Here is a 24,309-nt window from a genome sequence, read left to right as displayed (position 1 = left end):
ACTGAATAATAGTTTTTTTAAGTATATTAAGTTGATTAGTCAAAAGTACTTGCTAGAACTATTGTGCTACTGAATATAAAAAAATGTTTCAAGTAAAATGTAGACTATTATATTGTGAGCTTCTTGAGAGTCATTGGATATTTTTTTCTGGATCTTTTTAGCTTATAAATTATTTGACAGAGGCATTTTTATTTACTTGCTTATATGATAAAAAACTATAATTGAACTTTCTTCTACTTTTGAATAAATATTGGGTGGTAACTTACTTTTTTCATTTATTTAAACTGACCACCCATACAGGGTTGCCATAAAACCTAGAACCCTGGAATGTGACAATTTAAGCAAAAAAAGCCTAGAAAAACCTGGAATTTGAGAAATATTGAAAAAAACTTTAATTAAAAAAACCTTGAATTTTGAACAAAAATAACAAAAAAACTATAATCTTAATAGTTTTTATATGTTAAGTAACAAAATTCTGATTAGTTAAAAGTATCTATCATAACAATAAAGTTTTTTTTGCTATCATTTAAATATTTTTATTTAAAAACCTTTATAGAGTTTTTGTGGAAACAAAACCTGAAAGAAATTAACAAAACACCATTAGCAGCACTGTTCATCTGATAATTTAAACCAGGGTTTCCCAAAACTTTTTCAAAAGGCCCCCTTTAAAGAAATTAAAAAAAGCTAGCCCCTCCAACAAAACTACAAATAAGTACTAAAGACATTTTTTTTGCTGTTTATCATCAACTCCAAAATTTCTAGTGTAAGTTTTAAATTATGGCTGTGTGGCTCCCCCTTTTACTGCTTGTGGCCCCTATATTTTCTAAATGTTTTCATAATATCTAGTATAAGTTTCAAAACTACCATAAAAAACCCTAAGACCTTTATTTATTTCTCTTCATCATCAAGACCATAGTATTTAATGTAAGTTTTAAGTTATGACATCATGCTCCCTCCTTTGGCCCCTTTACTGCTCATGACCCTTTAAATTTCTTTCATAGCCCCCAAGAGGGCTACTTGGCACACTTTGGAAAACCCTGACTTAAACTTTGATACTGTAAGCTTTTTGACATAGCCTAATTTTATTTTTACCACTAATTTATTTTGAATTAGTTTTTTGATTTTTATAGATATTTGTCTTGCTTTACTTAGAGTTATAATAAACTTTTGTAAAATCAGTTTTCATTTTATTATCAATCAAAAAAAAGTTGTCTGTAATTGAGTACTGAATACTACATTCAAAATACAAAGTTTTATTTTCATCAATGCATATTATATTTATTTTTGGTTTTGAATGTGCTCTCTTACTAACCTTTATTAAACCAGTTTCACTTATTTATATTAAAAAAGCTTATAAAAAAGCCTATAAGTTTTATATAACTTATAATTTTTTAGCTGCAAAAAAAATTGTAGTTCTTTTACTATAAACTTTTTCAAGTTCAAAAATAACTCATTTCATCATACAAAACATACTATAAGTTCAAATTTCATTTTTGCAAACTTTTGGTTGACTACATTGTTTTGGACTTCAGCAGAAAATACTTGTTTATTTTGTGAGCTTTACACTATTTGGTGAGCTTATTTATTTGGTGAACTTTAAACTGGTTACTGCAAGTATTAGTTTTTATTACACACAATTTTAGTAGCAAATTCATAAGTTTATAGATGTTTTTGTAGACTGTAAATGTTACTACTATTGCTTTAATATTATTAAAATAACTTCACAAGTATTTAACTTTAGTGTAACAGTTTGTAGTTTTTTTTACTTTTTATGTACTGCACTTTATCTTATTGGTAGTGCTTATTTTGAGTGTTTTTATGTTGCTAAAATAGTCTAATTGTTTAAGCCATGGATTTGGAGTTCCAATATTTTTTACAATAAAAACAATCTTTGCTTGTTTTATGATAAATTTAATAATTCATTTAAGGTATATTGTTTTTAATGGTTCTCTTTTAGAACATATAGTTAATAAACAAGTTAAAGTATTTACTTTTACCAAGTTTTGAAAATTATTTTTATACAACAAACAAAGGGAAGTTTTGGATGGGTTAGTTACTCAAACTAAGAAAAAAGTATTTCTCTAACTGCATTGTTATAGAAGCATACTTTAAATTTGTAAGAAATGTTCTAGGCAATAATAAGACAATTATATACTTAGAAAATATTTGAAAAAAGTCTTATGACTATAAAAAATAATTGTAAATTTTGTTGTTTTTGCTAATTTTCAATAAAAAAATTAAGTTAGAAGTTTTAAAGTTTATTACTACTTTATTTTGTTTAAAAAAAAGAAAATTGTCAATGTATGGAAAAGTTTCTTCAAAACTCTACCCCCTTTGCCCATAATTTTTTTCCATAATAAATATTGACTCATAGTTTGCACTACAAGCTTGAAGATTTTCATTTTTGTTTCAATTTTTATCAATCTTTTTTCACAGTAAATAATACAATTTTTTTTTTCTCAACTGTAATTGTAAATAAGTGTTGATTTTACATAAGAACACCAGTGAAACGTAATTAAAATTTATTGAACGACACAAAAAGACGCTCTTTGGTCCTAGGACCTGTTGCACAAAGAACTTTTCAATATGAAGTTATATAAGCGACTGATAAAATAACTGAAGCACTTTTCTTTATTTATTGTAAACTAATTTTTATTAAATAAATCTCATATGTTTAATACTAACTTTTAAATACTTTTACTTGTGCTATATAAAAATAAGTGAACTGGTACTGCTAGTACTTTAGATTAAAACAAAATAAAACTGTAAGTTTCAACTCTTAAAGTTTTTTCATTACAGCTTTATATTAATACATTTGCAATGGTGCTGCAAGTTCTACAGCCGCTGGAGTTTTCAGATTGTTATTCTGACAGCCCCTGGTTCAGACAGAGCGTTCAGGAACATGAGGAGTCCATTGTCAGAACCAACAATGAAATAAAAGGTCTCATCAAGGTGAATGGAGTTTTGTTGATTGTAAAGATTTTATTTTATAAATTGTATTCTAATGGTATTTTACTTTTGTTTTACTTGAGGTGTTTACTTTGCTGTTTAAAAGTATAATGTTTTCTATTGACAACTTGACTTTTAAATGGAATACAAATCTTTATATAAATTCAAACATTTAGAATCTTTAAGGTTAAGATATTAAAAAAAATATAAATATGTTATGAAAATTGCAAAGGTTCGTAGAGATAACAGATATGTTTTAATTAGTCTTGTTTTAAATGCGAAAATAATAAACAAAAAAAAGTTAGCAATAAAAGTTAAATATTTTTAGAGTCTTTAAACATTATAACTAAAACAAATAGGTATAAAAAGTTGTGCCTAATCAACTGTACATTAAAATGATTTTTTTAAACTACAGTAGTACTTATTTTTTTTTGCAAATGATAGCATAAATAAGTTTAATAGTGTTGTGTAAAAAGCTAAGAACTTGTTATTAGACACACTTTTTGATAAAAATCAAAATAAAAATATATTATTTAAATTTTGTGACTTCAATTATGAAAAAATGTTTAGTGAAATTTTTAGTATAGTTTTTTATAATACTTGATAACAATAACTAAAAAATTACTGTTTTATTTTGAGATGTAAACTTTATAAGAAAATAAATACTTTTTCAGCATAAAGTGCTTCAGTAATAGATTAAACATATATTATTTATTGATAAGTGTTTAAAAAAAAAAAGAATTAAAATTTTTATAAATTATCAGTAGAAAACACTCTCCATATTTTTTCACATCAGAAATTTCACATCTGAAACAGACAAATATTAGACTAATATAATAGGATAACAATAAATTTTTTACATGCACAAGAAAGTTTAACTATTAGTTTTTTTTTCACAGGAAAGCAAGAACCTTGTGACGGCTTCTATGGAGTACCACAAGAGACTTGATACCTTCAGTGCGAAGTTGAAGGGGTTTGAGTTCCACCGCATCGGTGAAGATATGACAGACAGAGAAGAAAGATTAAGTTTGTTTTTATTTGCTTTGTATGATATACAATAAAAATATTGATAGATTTTCTGTAACTTTATCTGTTTGTGAAAATTGAAAGTGAAAGCACAAGTTTGTATTTAAAGCCTAAATAAACATGATATATCTTAAATTTAATTAATTCTCAATTTATATAAATTGATTTAAAGTTTATAAAGGCTTTCATAGTTCAAGCTTTTTAGGGTAAATGTTATTTTTTGTAAGTTATGCTATGAGTAATAATAATATGTTATGCTAGCTTATGTTTACTAGTGCAAAGTTTTTATCTGAAATACTTTACACTCCGTGCTTTTTGTTTCAAATTTCTTTTGAGGTAAGTTTTAAAAACTGTTTCTTTAAAAAAAAAAGTTTTATAACTTTTCATTTATCTTTAATTTTTAAATCTGAAATATGACAATCATGAATTATAAAGTAAATTATGGTAGTTCTGATTCCTACAATAAAAGTTATAAATTTTGAAACTGATGTACTTTTATATTTCTTAGGTATTTCAGTGGTAGTATATAAAACTATTGTTAAACTGTTTTCTGACCACTGACTCTCATATAATTAAATAACTAAACAACAAGCGACTTTTTATGTGTATACCAAAAATAAAAAAATTCAGTAAATTTTGAAAACAGTTCACATAAAAGCTTCATTGTAAAAATTAAAGATGTAAAAAATTTTAATACTTTTCCTGTAAAAAATTAATTAAATTGCATTTATTTTTGTTATTCTATTATAATATCACCTAGTAAGAGTTGGTTTTAATCACTTAAATTATTTCTTATGATTTAATACTTTTTCTTTCCTATTTTTAGATTTACTCCTAGTCTTTGGTACTAAAACAAAAGTTAGTGATTTTTAATTTCTAGTTATATAATAATAGATGGTAAAAATAAAGGAAACGACTACTTATTAAAAAAAGGTCTATACATTTTTTGGAACATAACAATTTTTTTCTAGTAGTTAAAATTAAAATGATTTACTTTTTTACAAAATTTATACTTTTTTTAATAAGGTTTGATCCATTGTAAAGTGCTTTTTTTTCTTATTTTTTAAAACAAGAATCGAGGATAATTTGTAGTTATAATATATTATAATTTTTTATAACATAACTTAATGTAATAAAAATGATATTCATTTAGTATTTTTTTGTAAAATAATTTTTAGAATGGTATGCAACAAGATACTTACTATTTGTATAAATTGTTTTGATTTGTGTTATATTCATAGATCAAAGTCTGCATTGTATTTTATTTTTTTTTTAAGTCTGTTTTCTGTGTACGTAACATTTAAAAAATTAAATTTACAGAAGATCTTTAAAAACAATTTTTTAAGTACACAAACTTAAGAAAATCTGTTTTTTAGATTTTTATTTTAATTATAGTTTATACATTATATATAAATCAAATTTTTATTAATCAATAAGCATAAAAAATATGAAACTTATTTTTGATATTTTATCTAGCAATTGTTATGAAATAGTTTTATTCACATTATATTTATTTATTTTTTCAAGCAAAAACTTGAAAAATACATCAATTATTGTTTTGAACTTTACTATTTGAATAAACAGTTATGAATTTTAAACTGAAATATTTTTTCCAGCAATAACACTGAATGAGTATGGCATTTTACTTGAAGCTGTGTCAGAGAACTGGCAAGAAAAAATCGACAGCATCAAGAAAAACTTTCAGGAGCCTCTGGAAAAGTTGGTTGATATGTTTGTGTTGTAGTAACAACATGTTAATGACACATGTGTTTCTTTTAAAAATTGGTTACATCAACAAAAACAGTTTTTTGGGTACTTTAGCTGCTTACTCAGTATTTGAAAACTTTGTTTTGAACTTTTAAAGTTTGTGTTGTTCAAATTGAGTATTTTTTTAAATACAAAATATATTAGGTATTATAATAAAAAATCACTATTTTAGGCTTGAATGTCTTATAAAATTTTGAAACTTAGTTTATATAAAAATAGAAACAACTATTTGCACGATGTGGTGCATATATCTTTAATATTTTCAAACAGAAAGTATTTTTAAAATTCATAATGAAAAATAGAATATCTTAATTTAAGTAAAAGTAAATTTAATTTTTAAATAAATGTTTTTCTTCAAGCGTGATTGTTTTATAAGCTAACTTTTACGTATATAATATACTTTGGTAAAAAATCAAAATATAATCACAGCTTCAGAAAGAATGAGATTACTAACTACAAAGAGCAGAAAAAGAAGTTCGACAAATCGAGTGATCTCTATTACAAGTGTTTGCAGTCCAACTTGGCGTTGTCTCACAAGAAGAAGGAACAAGTTTTGAAGGTTTGTTTTCATCTGTTAATCTTTTTTTTTTATTGTTGTTAATTCAATCGAGTACTGTTGTTTAAGTCAATTAAGGTGGTTCTTGCTTTGTTACAAGCAGTTGGCCAGCAAGCTTGTCTAATTTATAGAAAGAATGGATATGAATATGTAATTACTTGTGTTTTGTAAGCTTTATTACTGTTGTAATATATTATAATAAAAAGCATTAAGCATTGCAATTGATAAAAAAAGACCTGTTGCAAGAAATTACATACCTGTAAAGTTTTAGTGGTTGTGTTTATTTGTTGGCAATAAGGTTCAAAACGCAACTATGCCTTTGATAAAATAAGATTGTTTCTGCTTGATTTTATCTTTATTAGTTTCTTAAAGCTTTGCACAATATTTAAGTACAATTGTGTGCACACCAGACAAGTCTGCTTTTACTATGATGTTAATATTATTTATTCATTATACTTTTCATAAAACATCTTTTTAATTTTAAACTTTTTATACCAACCAAAATAAACATTATTAATTATAAATAATTTTTATTATCAATCTTTCTGTAATCACTTATGCAGACTTGGATAAAAAATGAAGAAAAATATTTAAACAAATAAATGCAAGGAAAAATAAATGATTACAAAACTGTTAAGGGCTGGCTAAAAATAGTTGTTTACTAACTTTTGTAAGTTGAAGTTGTTGTTTTATATAACAAAATTATTAAAAATTTTAAAAGCTTTAACACTTAAAATCATATATTTAAACTTTGTTTAGCTAAACTGACATAAGTATTGCCTGTTATATAACTATTTTACAATATATTTCTATCAGTATGATGCGTTTCATACAATTCTTAAAAATTTTGTTTCTTGTGCATTCAAAGTTGAGATTTGCTAAATGTCTTGTGACTGTCTTGAATGTTAAAGGATAATTGTAATTATCACTTACAAAAGTCAGTGTCTGTGAAGTGATATTTGTGTTCATATCAGTTTGTGTAGGATTAAACAGACACTCATAAAGTTATTTTTTAGATCAAAGCATCTCTACAGTTTCAAGTAGCATCTCTACAGTTTAAGTTTTTTTATTAACTTAAAATTAACAAAACTGTTGGCAATTTTGAAAAAGCTTTTCAAAGTAAATATTTTAAACTTTCAAAAAAAATTTTCATTTGTTTTATTTCTGCACTTTAGTCAAACTTTTTTAGCTCATAAAGAAAAATTTTTAAACCGAATTTTATACTTTCATTTTACAGTGTGATAACATACAAGTCTATTGTTTAGAATACTTTCTGTAAAGTTCAATTGCCTAACACTGGATGTTTCTATTGTTTTATATATTTTCTTCAAACTCAATTTCATGCACATTGCACGCTTGGTATGGCGTCAAATATTTTCTGAACTATATTCGACTTACGGCGTAGATAAAATCAAAATGTTTAAAGTATGATTTTCACACTTCATGAACGTTCAAAGTTGATTGAAACTTAAAGTGTAACTTTAGAAAAAAAGAGTTACTTAACTTCGTGAACAGCTTTTATTTTTATTTTTGTCGTGATTTTATTTGTAGTACTTTCACAAGTCTTCTACACTTTCCCTTAAAGTCGGTCACGTTTTTAAGACAAAAACAAATTACGTAATTATGAAAAAAAAGTTTAATAAAGAAATTTTAGTATAGAAATCTGAAAAGTTTTCAATAAGTTTTTTTTTTCAAATGCGTTTCTAGTTGATAATACATAATATTAAATACAGTTATTTTATTTAAAAATTCCAAAAGTTTTCTATGTTTCGTCCAAAAGTTTCGCGCTAAATTACAACAAGCACAATACAACAGTTCGTACAAACATATATGCCTTGTTGACATAATGCATACTACGCATCATTAACTTTCAACTGTGATGTCACAGTAAATTTTCAATGTGACGTCATACTAATACGGAAAATTCTAGTGGTTTTAAGTGGCCGGTCATCTCAAGAGTTGTGCGTCTTCAAAAAATTTCAAAGTTATAAAAATATTTGTTTGATACACCTACTGTTAAAAAGTTTGGTTCTAAGTGTTTTTTTTGAATATAACTAAAAGAGTGAATATTAATCAAACGAGAATAGATTGACTGAAATAATTTTTACGAAAATAGATAGGAAAGTTCCTTGTGAGTTTTTAAATGCTAATGACGTTATAATCGCTTTTGTTCCAGCAAAAGTCTGGTTTGTACATAGTGATTAGATAAAAAACAGTTTCTAGTTTTTTTCTTACAGTAGTTAAGTAACTTTTAGACTGTGATGCCTTATGAGAGGTTTCATAAAACGTTATAAATATTTTTTTCTTAATTTTTTCAAACTAATAAATGTATTTATGTACAGTAAAAAAAGACGTTTTGTTTATGCCTAAGTTTATTATCAACACATAATTTATATGTAATAAAAGTTACTGTTTATTAAACATGCCTTTGTACAATGTTGATAACTAGATTTTATAATAGATATCTTGTAAAGTTTTGCATAAAACATAACTATTTAATTTTGAACTGCAGAACACAAATATTTTTTAAAGCTTTCTGATAATTTCATTAAAGAAAATTTTTAACTTTAACTAAGTTGTTATATAATTTAGAAATTTAAATCCAACCCATATATTACTTTTGTTTTTAAAGTTCTGGGGAGTACTTGTACAATTCAAGTAAGACTATTTTAGAAAATAATATATACGTGTGTAAACAACGGGGACGGGTAAAATATGCACGAAAAATTTTTGCACGAATGGTCAATTTTGCACGAGAGTAAAAAAAAAAACCGACCAAGAGTAAAAAGTAGGGTCAAAGTGATAGAAATAAAGATAAAGAAAATAATAACAACAATAGAAAAGTACCAACCACGGGTAAGGGTTAGAGGTAACAAAGTTATATAAAAAAAAAACAGAAAAAAATTTTAACCCGTGCAAAAGTGTCCCTTCGTGCATTTTTGACACCTACCTATAACCAACAATGAAATTTAAACATCTCGATATATTAAGTGTATGATAGATAGTAATCAGTATAATAGTAAAATTAAAATATAGCATTTAAAATAGTAAAACTAAAACTCATAAACAACTACTTGATACTCAATGGAAGTTAATTTTAAATCAAATCATTCAAAACCTATACATCATTCGAACAGGACCAAGATTTGGAGTTTTTAGAGACGAAAGCGAGGTTCCACAAAGAATCGCTCAACTACGTGTTTTCTCTTCAGGAAACCCAGATCACACAGAAATTAAACTTCGTCAAGCTGTTCACTACCATGATGAATGTTTGTTTATGTAGTTTATTATTTGAAATATTAAAAAACGTAAAGTTCTTTTATAATTGATTCAAACTTGAACTTTATTTTAACCATTCTTTTCTGTTTTATTTTTTTAACTGCTTTTATGTTTAACCCTTTAGTTCTTTAACTAGTATTTATTACTGAAATTTTATAAAAGTTATAACTAATATAGATAGTTCAAAGTATAAGTTGTTGTTTATGTATTTTGTTATTTGAAATATTAAAAAACATAAAGTTGTTTTATAATTGTTTCAAACTTAAACATTATTTTAACCATTGTTTTCCGTTTTATTTTTTAACTGCTTTTATGTTTAACCCTTTAGTTCTACAACTAGTATATATCACTGAAATATTATAAAAAGTTAGAACTAATATAGATAGTTCAAAGTATAAGTTATTGTTTATGTATTTTGTTATTTGAAATATTAAAAAACATAAAGCTGTTTTATAATTGATTCAAACTTGTACATTATTTTGACCATTTTTTCCGTTTTATTTTTTAACTGCTTTTATGTTTAACCCTTTAGTGTTATAACTAATATATATTACTGAAATATTGTAAAAGTTAGAACTGATATAGATAGTTCAAAGTATAAGTTATAACAAGATTATAGACTAAAATCATGTTTGCTTTACAGTACTTTAAATTTATAAACTAGTTTTAAATTTTGTTATCATACGAAGCATGATAATAATATATAACAGTTATATAAATATCAAAGTAAACACATAAACTGATCACGGTTTAATACCGTGTTTGTTTATATTTGTACCGATTATAAATAGTTGCGATTTTAAATAACTCTTCATTATGAATATTTTTTTTTAATCCTGTTTTACTAGTTTTTTTTATAAATTATGTTTTGTTTATAACTTCATTATTTTCTAAGTTGAAAAAAAACTTTGTTGGCTTAAAAACTGAGTCTGAAAATATGAAATAACAAAATTTATGTACTTTGAAAAAATTCCCGTTTTTTCGATTAAGTTTTTATTTGTAATATATATATTTTATATAAAACTGCTTATATTGGCTGCCATAATACGAAAATGCGGTTATGCGACATGTGATATTTCAAACTTAACTTTTCAGAGCTTCTTCGATTTCTATGACAGTTCAAACAGGAAAATTCAAGAACACAAACCGTACATTCAACAGACTGAAGTTAGTTTATTATATATATGTAATTTATTTATATTTTATATGAAATCATCATATGTTTTGAGGTTAATAATTTTGTGGTGTTATTATATCGTGTTTATGTTTAATAAAACAGTTTTTATTATGGTCTGATAAGTTTGTTATAATTAAATGTTTTGATAGTTTATGTGAAGGTATATATATTATATGAAATCATCGGGTTTTTTTAAGGTTTATTTATTATTATTTTATACTTTTTAATAGATTTCCTTTATGTTCATAAATGAGTTTCAAAATCATAAGCATTGTATGCAAATTTATTCAACGTAAATTTCTTCTTAAGTTTTATAAGGTCTCTTTTATAAATTTTTATTTAATGATTTTTGTAAGTTGTTTCTAAAAGTTGTTATGTGTTTTTTTATTTAAGTGATATACTTTAGGTTGAAGTTTTTGACTTTGTTTGAAATATTGTTTTAATTAAATCTAGTATTATATGAACTTAGATTTTTATTTTAAGACATTTGCTGCATCTAAAACTATAAAGATAAAATGATTTTTTATTTTTCGAAAGAAAGGGTACTTATCAACTATAATTTTTTTATGCTTAAATATTGTTTATGTATTTATCTATATTAAAATAAAATTTTTTTTGTTAAAACTAGTCGATAAAAACAATTGTATTGTTTTCGACAAAAGCTGTTAAAAAACAATACTACAATAAAAGTTTCATACTTTGACCTTTGTTACTTTTAGCGATTACTTATATAAAAACAATCGAATAAACTGTAAACAGTCATTTTGATAATCAAAATCCACATTAAACTTAAAGTTTTCGAGAGAAAAAAAAGAAAAAAAATAACGTTTTTAAACAAATAATTTATAGTATTGTAATTACATAATTTATTTTGTTATATGGATTTTGTATTAATATTTTATGCGCATAGTAATTAAAATATTTTTAAAACACAACTGTAAAGAAAATAATTTACTTTTCGAACTGATTTAAAGCAAAAGTGTAGAGCTTAGTTCAACTGTAGTTAAATAGTTAATTGAAAATTAATATTTTAACAAAAAATTAACTAATTGTCTTACACAACCTTAAATGAAAAAACTATAAATATTTTTAAAAATAAATTATTTTATTTTCTAGTATAATTTCTATGTATGTTATGAAAACTTAATAGTTTAACAAAACAATTAAAAATTTTAGTGCTAAAAGTTTAACTGTAATTAAACCTAACAGGGCCAGTTAGAAGCAACGCAATAATAATAACAAACATTAAAACTATTTAATAAAATATTGCATTAATTTAGAATAATTTTTATGCTTTTCAAAAAACCTAGATAATTCAGTAACATACTTAACAAACATCTAATATACAACTATTTACAATATAAAATCAAACAGGACCAGTTAGAAGCAACGCGGGCGGAATTCAGTTCGACGAGAGAGCAGTCCCACCAGCTGATGTCCAAGATGCAGAACGATCCGAACAAGGACATGTCCAGGTGGGATCGGTGCGGGTACCTCTACATCAATGACAAGAGTTCAAATAGGTTGGTTGTATTAAACATTTATGTTATTATGTAGGTATGTGTATCAATGATAAAAGTAGTTACAGGTTGGTAATATTAGAACTACAAAATTAAATTGTGTGGATACTTGTACATTAATGGTAAGAGTTCGAACAGGTTGGTATTATTGAAAAAAAAAAAGTTGTGTGAACAATTGTATATCAACGATATGAGTACTAATACATATTAAGATTGTTGTGTGGAGACCTGTATATTAATGATAAGAGTCCGAATAGGTTGGTAGTAGTATTAAAAATACAAAAACTCATTGTGTATGGATAATTGTATATCAATAATAAGAGTTCAAACAGGTATGTGTTTGTTAATTATCACACGAATACTTGTGTACAATTGATAAAACTAGAAGTTGTTAAAAATTGTTATGCGTATACTTTTAAAATAATGATACGAGCTGTAATAGGCTGGCATGCGTTAATAAAATTTTGTTGGTAACACGCACCTAGTAATTTTTAATTTACATCCAATTTATAATCTTAAACTTTTAATAAATTTGTTTATTTAATTACCAACAAACATAGTTTATTTGTATAGTTATAAATCACCGATGTTAAGAAAGTTTGTTCAAGATAAATATTTGTTTATTAAAAGCTTTTAAAAGTTTGTGTTTTTTATATGATAAACATTATTTTGAGTTTGATTACATTTTTATTTGTTTAAAAGATATAAAAATTTGTGTAAATTATATAAATATTTAGTGCATTTATATATAAGTATGTGATAAGATTTCAAATAAGGTTATGAAAAAAATGTTTAAACAATTAAAAAAAAAAAACTAAACATCAGACAAGATAAAAATACAATGTATGATTTTTAGTAAATTTTACAATTATTTTAATTGTTTATCTTCTCAAAAAAGTCTTGAAAAAAATGTATTTCGTTCTATGAACTTTGTTGATTGTTGTTTATCCCGAAGAACTTTTATGCAAATCAATAAGTACAAACTTAAAAACAAAGTGACATTTCCTGGGAGAGCTCCTGATTGAAATATGATAAAAGTTATTTTTATTTTTCCCTTTAAATACTAAAAACAAGGTGACATAAACTGTCAGTGTTACCTCAATGGGAAGACAGTTTGTTTATTTTAAAGCATTTATGTAAAAACTTCATAACTAAGTATTATTTCTTTATTTTAGCTCAACCTCAGTTGAGTAAAACTTGTTTGTTCCACAAAAATTAAAATAATCAATTTTTATAATCAACAAAAACAAACTTTGTAAAGTGACATTTTAAATAATTTAGATAAAGCCGTTGAAATTATAAACTCTGTTTGAAAACTGTTTGTTTATCCTACAAATTTTATGCAAATCGATAAAAAATTTCATGACAAAATGACACTTGTTCTAATAATTTGTTATTATTATCTAATTCTATCTATAATAAAGTTTTTATTTTTCCTTTAAATACCCACCAAACATAAAAAAAAAGTCAATACAGCCTTAGTTTAAAAACACTTTGTTCAACAAACTTTATGCAAATCGATAAAAACTTCATGGCAAAGTGACATTTCTTGTTCGTATTGAATTTGCATAAACTCTTTTTCTTTGATGTGCCGCCGACATACAAGCAAACTTGTTTGTATTGATTTGAAACGGCGCGCACAGAAACATTTAATGGGTTTAAACTCGCTTCTTTCAAAATTGAACGTCTTTGTTTGTTGTCAATCAAAATGAATAAAAACAATAATTTTACACAAGTTTGAAGTATTTTACTAAACATGGCTAACTTTTTGCTAGTAAAACAATATAAATTTATTTACATTTAAAGTTTTAGGTTTTAGTTTGTTTTCTGTTACTCAATACAAACATAGCTTTTAGTTTATTTGTTTGGTATTTGAAATGATTTAACAATTTAAGTTTTATAAAATACAAACTAAAGTTATTGACATATGTATTTGTATAATATAAACTGAAATGTGTATTACCTCTTAAAGTAAGTCTATGTTATTATTGTTTTTGTTTGATAGCTACATTTTACTTTAATATGTTGACAACAGTTTAGAGCTTTCAATAAGTTTGCACAACTGTTACATTTTCCTCATCAACTAAAAATAGTCTTATTTTGGAATTTGAGATAGTAATTATTGATGATATATTTACTATGACCATTAAAATCCTCACTTTTTATTACATGTTCAAATATGTCCAATGTTTTACAATGTAAATACTGTTGTATAATAACAACTTATCAATTGGATAAAATATTTTTATTGTCGATTTTGTCTCAAGGTTGTGTTTAGAAATTCATAAAAATTTTTAAAAATTTCTTTAGGAATTTGTTGCACAAATGCAATTGACAAAAAAAATATTTGTTTTGTATGTAAACTTTCATAGGAAATTGAGAAAATGATAACTATATATCTATATTGTCCAATTCAAACCACAAGTTTTACTATGACCACATTTTAATTTATGCCAAGTTTTTTAGTTTAAGTATCTTATATACTATTACAGCTACTGTTAAAAATGTTCTTGTTTTTAATTAAAATATTTTTTGATATACAACTAATAAATTATAGATTTCTTTAATTTCAAAATGAAAGCTACTGTATGTAGTGTATTTCTTTTAGTTTGAAAATAATCGTGCGTATTCGAACAAACGAACAAGTATGTTTATTTTGATAATGATAGTGATTTGTAATAACAACCTTGTTAAAACACATATTTTCAAATCTATAAGTCTGCATAAATTTGTGCTACTTCTTTACATTCAATAAACAATTTGAAAAATTTATAAAGGTCTAAATGTAAACGAATTGAAATTTTATATGACAACAGGTCAAATCTATGTTTGTAAATCTATGTGTTTTTTATAATTATATATGAAATTTTGTTTCATTAACTTTACTTCAGATGCAAAATACCTAGCCAGGTTAACATTAAGTGTATAGTTTGTGGATTCTTTTCACATAATATAAAATTAAGTTTGAAAAGTTCCAAAATTATTGATAGTTACGTCTGTTTTTAATAATTTTAAACTGTGATTTTTTACATAGAAAATAATTAATTTACTTGATGAATTTCAAAAACCCTAATTTTTTACTATATAAAAGACAAATTATTTTGACAAAACTTAAAAACCAAGATTTTTGTTCAAAAATTTTATCTGCTTCTACAACTTAAGTATACTTTATAACAATTAGTTTTTACTTAATTACGTTATATTTGTAGCTGTATAATAAATTAAATCTTCGTTTACAGACTAGATTTTACTTGTTAGAGCAAACTTTATTAAAAAAACTACAAACTAATTAACCAAAGGTTTAATTATGTCAATTCGATCATCAGACCACAAGCCTTAAATGAGTATTAGACTGGTGATCGAATTGGTATGATCAACCTTTGTTAACTTGAGATAGTCTCACGGCATGTGGAAGTCCAGGCTTCGGCTCTGTAGAATTTCGCCGATGTTTTTGTTGATTTTAACTAATTAACCGGTATAGCACTTATTAAATATGTTACAATGTTATTAATAACCAATTAAATGAAAACTACTTCCGTTTAAAGATAGTCTTAGTAAAGTAAATTGTTTTGAAACTGCAGTAAACTATGTATGTAAACTAATAATAAATAATACAAAACGAATTGGGAATTTTATTACGCCAATAAAATGAAATCAAAATTCTTGCATTTTTTTTTCTTCCAACACTTTCCCTCCCACAAACTAATTGGCACGAAATAAAACAAATGTGCTGCAAGTTTAATGTAGTACTAATAGTATATCAAAAATATTTACTATTTTTTATACTACAAAACGAACTGGTCAATATATTTTATCAATAAACAAACATTTTCATATTTTTCTTTAACTCACAAAATGTATCAAACTAGCCTGTACTTGAAAAAATTATTTATTTATCAAATACAGAAAGTAGTTTTATAGTTAGTACAAACATTAATAGGTCAAGCTCACTCAAGCTGTTATTTATTAACTTCAAAATTCTTTAACTTTCCTCTCCTCAACAGACTCACGGGCACTAAGTGGAGCAAGCTGTTCTGCACCTACAACTCCGGCTCGAAGCTCTTCCAAACGGCGCCTCCCTTCCACCCGTCCACGAACAACCTGATTATGACGTCACAGCAGCCTCACAACGTGCAGCTGGAGACGATCGTCGTGCACTCGTGCGTGGGAAGGAGCAGCGATTCCATTGACAGGAGGTTCTGCTTCGATCTCGAAGTTCAGGTTTGTTTGATGAATGTTCATAAAACAATTATTATTAATTAAAAAAATTACTGTTCTACTATGTTATCCAAGTTCAATATAGCTCCGATCTCTAAGTTTTAGTAAAGTATACGAAGTTGATTGTGATGAGTTTTATACTGTTTTTTTTCAATTACTGGTTTGTTTTGTGTCCTTCTACTTAAAGTCAATTTTATTTTGATCTCCTGAATGCAACTTGCTCAGTTATTGTTTCAAAACTTGCATAAAACAAAAAAATAAAACTCTATTGGGGTTATTAATATGTAGTACAATATTACTTTTTGTATAAGCTTTAGTATGAAATTGATTCAGTTTTTACCTACAACTTTTCATTATTCTCCTTAACAACAACTAAACGAACTTGAAACGTTATACGAAAACAATTAAACAGGACATAGCTGGGATGGATATGGACAGCAAAGTAGTTAAGACGCTGACTTGCCAGGCAATATCAGAAGAAGACAGGAAAAAATGGATGGCAGCCATGGGTGGTAAACAACCAGAACCATTGCAGAGTAGAGATAGTAATAAACAGGTAAAAAATATTGTAAATTGTAACATTTTATATTTGTAATTTAATTATGAGAGGAAAACAGCTAGAACCTTTGCAAAGCTAGGATAACAACAAACAGGTTTGAATGATATATACTAATTATATTTATTAACTTTTTGTGGAATAGGGGGTAAACAGCATAAACAGCAGAGCAAAGATTTTAGTAAACAGATAAGTTAATATTACAGCATGTGTATTACTATCTTTTTTTTCTTTGCTTTATACGCAATGGAATTTTCCCACTGAAAAGATTATAACATGAAGATGATTTAATATTAAATTTTATCAGAATTTTTTTAAGGGGTTGAGTATAATTTAAAAGTTCCGTTCATAATTAAATGAGCCATGAACAAGATTAAGTGTTTTCCTAAAAAAAAGGTAAACACTCAAAGCTGTACAAAAGCTAAGAAAAAGTTGTTGATAGAAAACGACTTATTTGTATATATGTTACCAAATTAATATACTGTTTTGGAAGATTTTAAATATATAACAGTAAATTTTTCACCTACCAGAAAACAAACATAGTAGTTAATAATAAATAACAAAAACTTCAACCAGGATTCGAAGCGGGAGTCGAAGGTGAAGCAGCACACGTTTCAATTGAACGAAAATGGTCTTTTGCTCATGAGGAATCTGGTGAGTGAAATAGAGAGGAGGGGCGTGGACACGGAGGGGATGTACCGGGTATCTGGGGTCGTATCCAGGGTGGACCAGCTGATCAACACCTGCACGAACCCCAAGACTGCTGACAAGTTTGTTTTGATTTGTTTTTTTTTTAAATAGAAATGTATCCTCGTTTTTAAATGATTGGAAAAAAAGAAACATATTTGTTGTAGATATCAGTATTTTATTTTTCTGTTTTGTTATATATACAGCGGTTTATTTTGTTATAAATCTATCTCCTTGAATTTATCACTCACAAACCTTTTGTTATTAATTCTTTTATCCAGATACGATTTGTCCTCAGTGGAGCAAGCAGACTTCACCACGCTGACCTCGGCTCTTAAAAATCTCTTCAGGAAGATGCCGGATCCGGTGTGCACATTCGCGCTACACAGGAAGTTTGTTGACGCTGCCAAGCTGCAAGATCCCACTGCCAGATACGAAAAGTTAGTGCTTGATTTTGTTGAAAATATTGGTTGTTTTTGTTGATTTGAGAAGTGTACATGTTTTGTTTGGATAATAGGTTTAATACAACATTCAGAAGTATTAATAAATTAAAGTTATTCAAATAAAATAATTATTTTTGATAGTATTTTTTTTTTGCAATTTCATACGTATTTGAATTTTTATAAAGTTCATAATAACAATTATTCAACAGAGTACGCGATCTAGTCTATCAACTACCGGAACAAAACAGGAAAGCACTGAAGATACTGACGTTCCATCTGAACAAAGTGGTTCAGAAAAGCCACGTCAACAAAATGTCTCTTATGAACGTTGGTGTGTGCTTCGGCCCTACTTTGTTGAGGGAAAAACAAGTTTGTTTGATTTGTATTATTATATTGTTTTTTTTTACTTTGAAGTTTATAAAAATAACAAATTTAGTTAAATTTTTGTTTCAGTTTAAGTTTTTTCTGCAGTTAAAAAAAAATTAAATGTACCTAAACATTTTAAAACACAGGCTTTTTATTTAAACTAAAATTTTTTTGTGTGGTTTAAAAAAAGTTTGTTAATTTTTTTAAATTGATAATTAGTATATATAAGTTGGATATTTAATGTAAAATTAGTTTTTAAAAATTCAAGTTTTACTGCTTAACATATTTGTCAGACAACTAATTTTTATTAACTCTTTAAATTTCTAAAGTTTTTAACGAATTCAAACTAAAATTTTAATTAAAGATTTTATTTTTTTGTAAAATACGCATGGACTGAATAATTTAAATTAAATATTTTAATTGAATTTTAAAAATATTTTGCTTTGAAAACTTTTTCTGCACTCATAACTGCAAAATAGGTAGTTTTTACTGTTTCATGTTAGGTACTTACTTTAACTTTATTTTTGTTAAGTGTTTTACAAACATATGCATGTAATATTGTTTTTATTCAGATGCTTATAAAAGAGATTTATAAGAAATTTATGTCATAAGTTTTTTGTAAAGTACAAAACTCACTTTAAGTAAATAGCATATTTTTGTCTAGGATGAAAAAAGAATTACTTTTTTCAGTTTGTGGTTTAATGTATTTTTACAATATTTATATACTTAATTAATTTCAGATACTTTAAAAAAAAAATATATTTCTTTTACACGGAGATGTGAAAATTAAAAATTTTATTCACGACCGGTTTCGGTGACAAAAAATTGCGACCTCTTCAAAGCAAAATTAAACATTAAACTCTTTACAATTCAGTAAATTGAGCAATCTTTTTTAGTTAAGGCAAATAACTATATTTTTTTTTAACAAAATTGTTTAAAAGACTTTTCGGCTAGTTTGTGTACTGATAAAATTTGTTTACCACACTTTGTAATGTTATTTAAAATGAAAAATTATAAATTAAAGTATGCATAATCATTGTTTGATTAAAACAAAGTTATTTCAATGCCAAAATTTTGTTTATTCCAGGTTGACTTATCGATTTAATTAAGTCAAGTTGAGCATGGTGATTGAAAAGTTTTTCTATCTTAACCTCTAACTAAAGCTGTTTACTATTTATTGTTTGAAATAAAGTTTATAAATCACCGTTTATTTTTCTATATAAACAAATAATTTTAAATTAGTTTTTTTAATTACACAGATAAAATCTTATGATTTCTTACACATATCAGTAATTTACAAGTTGTATTGTCAATATTGACATAATGTATACAATGTCTATTAAAATAATAGTTTTTATCTCAATGATTATCATACTAGAGTCATAAAAAGTCTAACATTACAATTATTTTAAGTGATTGTAACACTAAATAATTTTTGTTTATTAAACTGATATAAAAAAAGGAACAACGCTAATGTTTTAAAGAAAATTAGTTTGTTTTTAAAAAATTGATTTAAAAATTTGTTCAAAACATTCAATAATTTGTTAACTTCGTTTTGATTTTATTTTTCTTTACTTTAGTAAATACTTTTTGATTATATATATATACACTTCATGTTCTGGTTTTGTACGATTATTATAAAACGTTTCATCTATGTAATTTTTTTATATACTATTTAAATTTTTAGATTAACAAAAATAGACTGTAAACGTACTTTTTGTGCATTTAAATACTTAAGTGTATTTTAAAACTTTTGTTTTAAAAGTATCAGTTTTTAATTACTCAAGTCAAAAAAGTTTCGAAATAGTGTTTTTTTTACAATGTTAACTTGCTTGCAAACTTTTTACTAGTTATGACTTATGAAACAAGTACTAACTCACAGGAAACTCTTACGTGATACTAAACTTTTAAGTTGCTAAAATACTTCTTTTTTTGCCACACAAAGTTTAATGATTACTTTGATACCTTCCATTGTAATATACTAAATGCATTAGTTTTGCAAACGATCTATTTTGTTTTCTAGACTTGAAACTTTTATGCGTTTCAAAAAAATGCCTAAAAGTATTACTGTCATATTAGCATAATACTATACAAAGTTTGGTTTTAAAAACTGGCATCGGAAATAGAGTTTAATAAAACTTTGGTTTTTTATATTTTCACTCTCAAGTGATATGCATCTTTTTTGTAAAGTTCTACATACCTACTGTATCATATATAATTAGTGCTGATAAGTTATGTATATATATTTTTTTCATATTTGTATGATAGATTACTATATGCAGTGTTTGTACAATGCAATGCCATTTTTTAATATATCAGTATATCTTGTTTCAAATATAAAAATATGAAACTGAGAAAGTTTTTAAACAACTGTGTGTATATACATTTATATTTACTTAATTTGTATGATTCTATAATGATTCTACAAAGCTAAAATGTTGAGCTAGCTAAATATACACATTTTATTATTTTAAATAATATTAAAATATTGTTATTTGAAATATTATCTATTAAAATTATTTATCTTTATTTTACAAAATAAATTTATGTCTAATATTTTTATCAACCAGGAAAGCCTCACATCAATAATGGAGATAAAGTTCTGCAACATCGTTGTTGAAATGATGATTGAGAACTGCATGGATCTTTTCAATGATGGGGATTTACCCAAAGAAGGAACGCTCAGGAAACTGAAACCCGCGTTTGTCAGATTGCCCAGTCAGAGGTGAATATAGTTACTAGATTTTTCTGGAGTTCAATATTATAATTGTGTGGTGTAGCTAGCTTTGATTGTGATCACATTTTTTACCAGATCAGTTTAGCTTTTACATAAGATTTATAATGTTTTTTAATTTTAAAAACGTATTCTTTAAATTGTTTTATTTTCTACAAAAGTTGTTTTTACAGAACTCTGTAGCTTTTTGCTTAGTTGCTTACTTAGTACAAACTTGGGTAAATTTAAATTATTCTGTACAGCAAATTTCACTTGTGAGTAGAGTCTAGCTGTAAAAAATTATACTTTACTTTGAGTAAGAAAAAATAAAACTGAGAGTTGTTTTATCTGGAATATATAAACTATTTTTAATTCAGAAACGTTTTGTAAAAGTAAATCTTTTAGTGAACAGCTTTTTAAACTTCAAAAAAGATATTTTAGTGAACTTTTTAAAATCAATTACAAACGTTAAATGCATAATGAATTATTAATAGTTAAGTTGCATCCGGAAGTAAAAAGCTTCATTATTTTCTCTAAACTTTTTGTAAAATTTAATCATATTTTAAGTTGAGTAAAAAAATGTTTTAAACAAAAGTGAAATATGCTGTGTTGTAAATGTATACAGATTTAAATTATTAGAAAAGTTGTTGGTTAAATAGTGTAGACATTTTTCACTCATTCACTAACTTAATTCATTGTGACACTGCTTTGCACAAAACTAACAATAATTCAAAATTTTGTGACTTTTTCTGCTTTTAATGTTGTGTAATTCAATTTGATCAGGCTTGCTTATTGTGATTATTACTTTAATATATTGTGTAATTTTTAGAAAGTTAAATTTCATCTGTATTTTTCATGTTGTAATTTCTTCAAAAGAAGTTTAAATAAAAGCAAAGTTTAAATGAAATGTTAAATTTTAAATAATAATTTAATAGTCAAATACTTTCAAAGGAAGGTTAGATATATTTATATGAAGTTTTTAACACTTAAGAATGCTGCTTAAATAAACTTTTATTTTTAGTGTTTTTAAACAATTTTGCTTGAAGAATTTTTCATTGCAGCCTATTTTTAATTGCTGCTAAAATTAATTTTCTAATAATTCAAAATTATGTTTACTTTAGAGAATTTTAAAAAAATTGTTAAACTTTATTACTACTGAAAAAATGTTGTATAAAGATATTGAAAAAGTTAAATCATGCAATAAATATTTCTGCATACAGCTATGTGATGACTAACATGAAATTTTTCTGTAATTCTTTCTCCTTGTTGAGTGTAACACAGGCTTGGCTTTTATCACGCTTTAGAATTAGCTTTTCACAGAAAAAATTTAAAATTTAAATGTTTTTCATTATTTAAATTTTCATAAAAAGATAATGTAAAGATTTTAAAAAAAAAAATTGAAATATGCGAAAAATTAATGTATCATTGAACAAAAAACAACATGACAATTTATTTTTCTTTTAAATTTTTAGTTTTCTTTAGTTTCTTAGTCTTTCCGCTTCTAGTAAACTTACCTTGTTTTTATATTTTTTAACAATAATTTAGTGCCTTTTTAAAAAATTATTACTTTTGATTCTTAATACTTTGTTTAATTTCCATTGTGCCTTTCTTTTTTGCTCAATAAAACTTTACTTTCAAATCAGTGTTCGATAAATTGTATTTAATTTATTAAACTTTAATTTGTATCTAAATTTTTCAAATCATGCATGTTTAGATTAGCTTCATTCATAAATGTGCTTTAATTTAAAAGTTTACTTATTAAATTGCTATTTAATTAGTTAACTTAATTTTTAGTGACTAGATAAATGTTAGGCTCAAAGTATGTAATGAACTGCAAAAGTAAATAAAATACTTAAATAAAAGTTTATTAGCATATTTATGATAAACATATAATAAAAAAAATTAACAGTAAAAACTAGCTACTACTATATTAAAAAAAAAACTAAATTTTAAAATTACATAGTTTTTATTTTAAGTATTAAAAAGTATCAAAATAGTTTTGAAACTATTTTTGAAACTACAAATTTACTTTGTAAATCAATTTGTAAATTTTAAATATAATGTTGTACTAATTTAGTACTGAGCTAATATATAACTTGAAATAAAGTCTAATCTATAATATGCCACTAGCTCAAAATAAATTAATTTTTAAGTTTTTAATTTGAACTAAATACTATTTATTTCTACTTTTTTCTTGGTGTATGTCACTAACCGAAACTCTTTTTTTTTCTTGCCTGCTTCACTAACTTGCATGATGGTGTTATGATGTCACAAACAACGCGCATGATGCATCCACCATCGTAATATGACGTCACAAATCAGCTACAAAAACGGGAACTTTCCCTTCACCAGGATAAAGAAGCGACGACCGCGACTCCACCAGGACTGGCGCCAACTCTCGCACGAGGAAGGTGTCAGCGAGGGGAATTCCCCAAAATCGAAAACACAAAAGAAGAAAATTTCTCCCGACATGAAAAAGGTCACTCCGAACGATTCGATCAAGATGCTGGTGGGTGACAGTTTGGAGGGGGTGCAAGAAGGGGGATTCCCCGAGATGAAGTTTCAGAGGTCAAGGGCGTTCAGGAGCACGGACAGGAAGAATGTGCAGAGGAAGAAGCAGCAGCAAGGTTAGTAGAGCGCTACCGTGCGGATATTTATTTTGAAAAATTTTCATGTCGATTGTTTTTTAAAATATTTAATCGAGGTGTAGAAAAATTTTCGAACTACAATTGTTAGAGTTATAATTTTTTGTGAGGTGTGAATGTTCAGCAAGTTGTGGTTTAATGGCAATGAAAAAATTTTACTAAATTTTATTACTCTGGGTGTTGAAAAATAATTTTAATTAATAAAATTTTGGTTGTAATAAAAATGATTTAACTAATTTCAAGTTTGTGGCGGTAATTTTTTTAAATTTCTTATGAGAATGGCTAATACTTTTTTGGAGCATGCGTATAATTTTTCAAAGGTATTATTACAAAAATTTCACTGGTGATTTTTTATGATGGGAGTTTTTTTATACCTTCAACTTCTTAGATATATATTTTTGTCTAAA

The 24,309-nt window shown here is 25.4% G+C and overlaps 1 protein-coding gene across 1 annotated transcript; it reads left to right on the top strand.

The window, feature by feature from the left end:
* Nucleotides 1–2,806: 2,806 nt before the first annotated feature.
* On the top strand, nt 2,807–23,745 carry LOC145846887 (rho GTPase-activating protein 10-like; the record flags this gene model as incomplete). The annotated part of the gene is made up of 14 exons (XM_082953447.1): nt 2,807–2,952; nt 3,849–3,975; nt 5,592–5,694; nt 6,172–6,301; nt 9,436–9,567; nt 10,673–10,744; nt 12,129–12,277; nt 16,279–16,495; nt 16,905–17,048; nt 17,652–17,818; nt 18,017–18,175; nt 18,388–18,547; nt 21,115–21,269; nt 23,610–23,745. Coding segments are annotated over exons 1-14 (1,983 nt in total), but the record flags the coding sequence as incomplete, so codon positions are not given.
* Between the last annotated feature and the right edge of the window lie 564 nt (nt 23,746–24,309).

Source organism: Thalia democratica, unplaced genomic scaffold (genome assembly GCF_965202585.1).
Source record: "Thalia democratica unplaced genomic scaffold, ktThaDemo2.hap1.1 HAP1_SCAFFOLD_701, whole genome shotgun sequence".
Taxonomy (NCBI): Eukaryota; Metazoa; Chordata; class Thaliacea; order Salpida; family Salpidae; genus Thalia; species Thalia democratica.
Note: the sequence above shows the minus strand (reverse complement) of the source record. Positions and strands in the feature narration are given on the sequence as shown.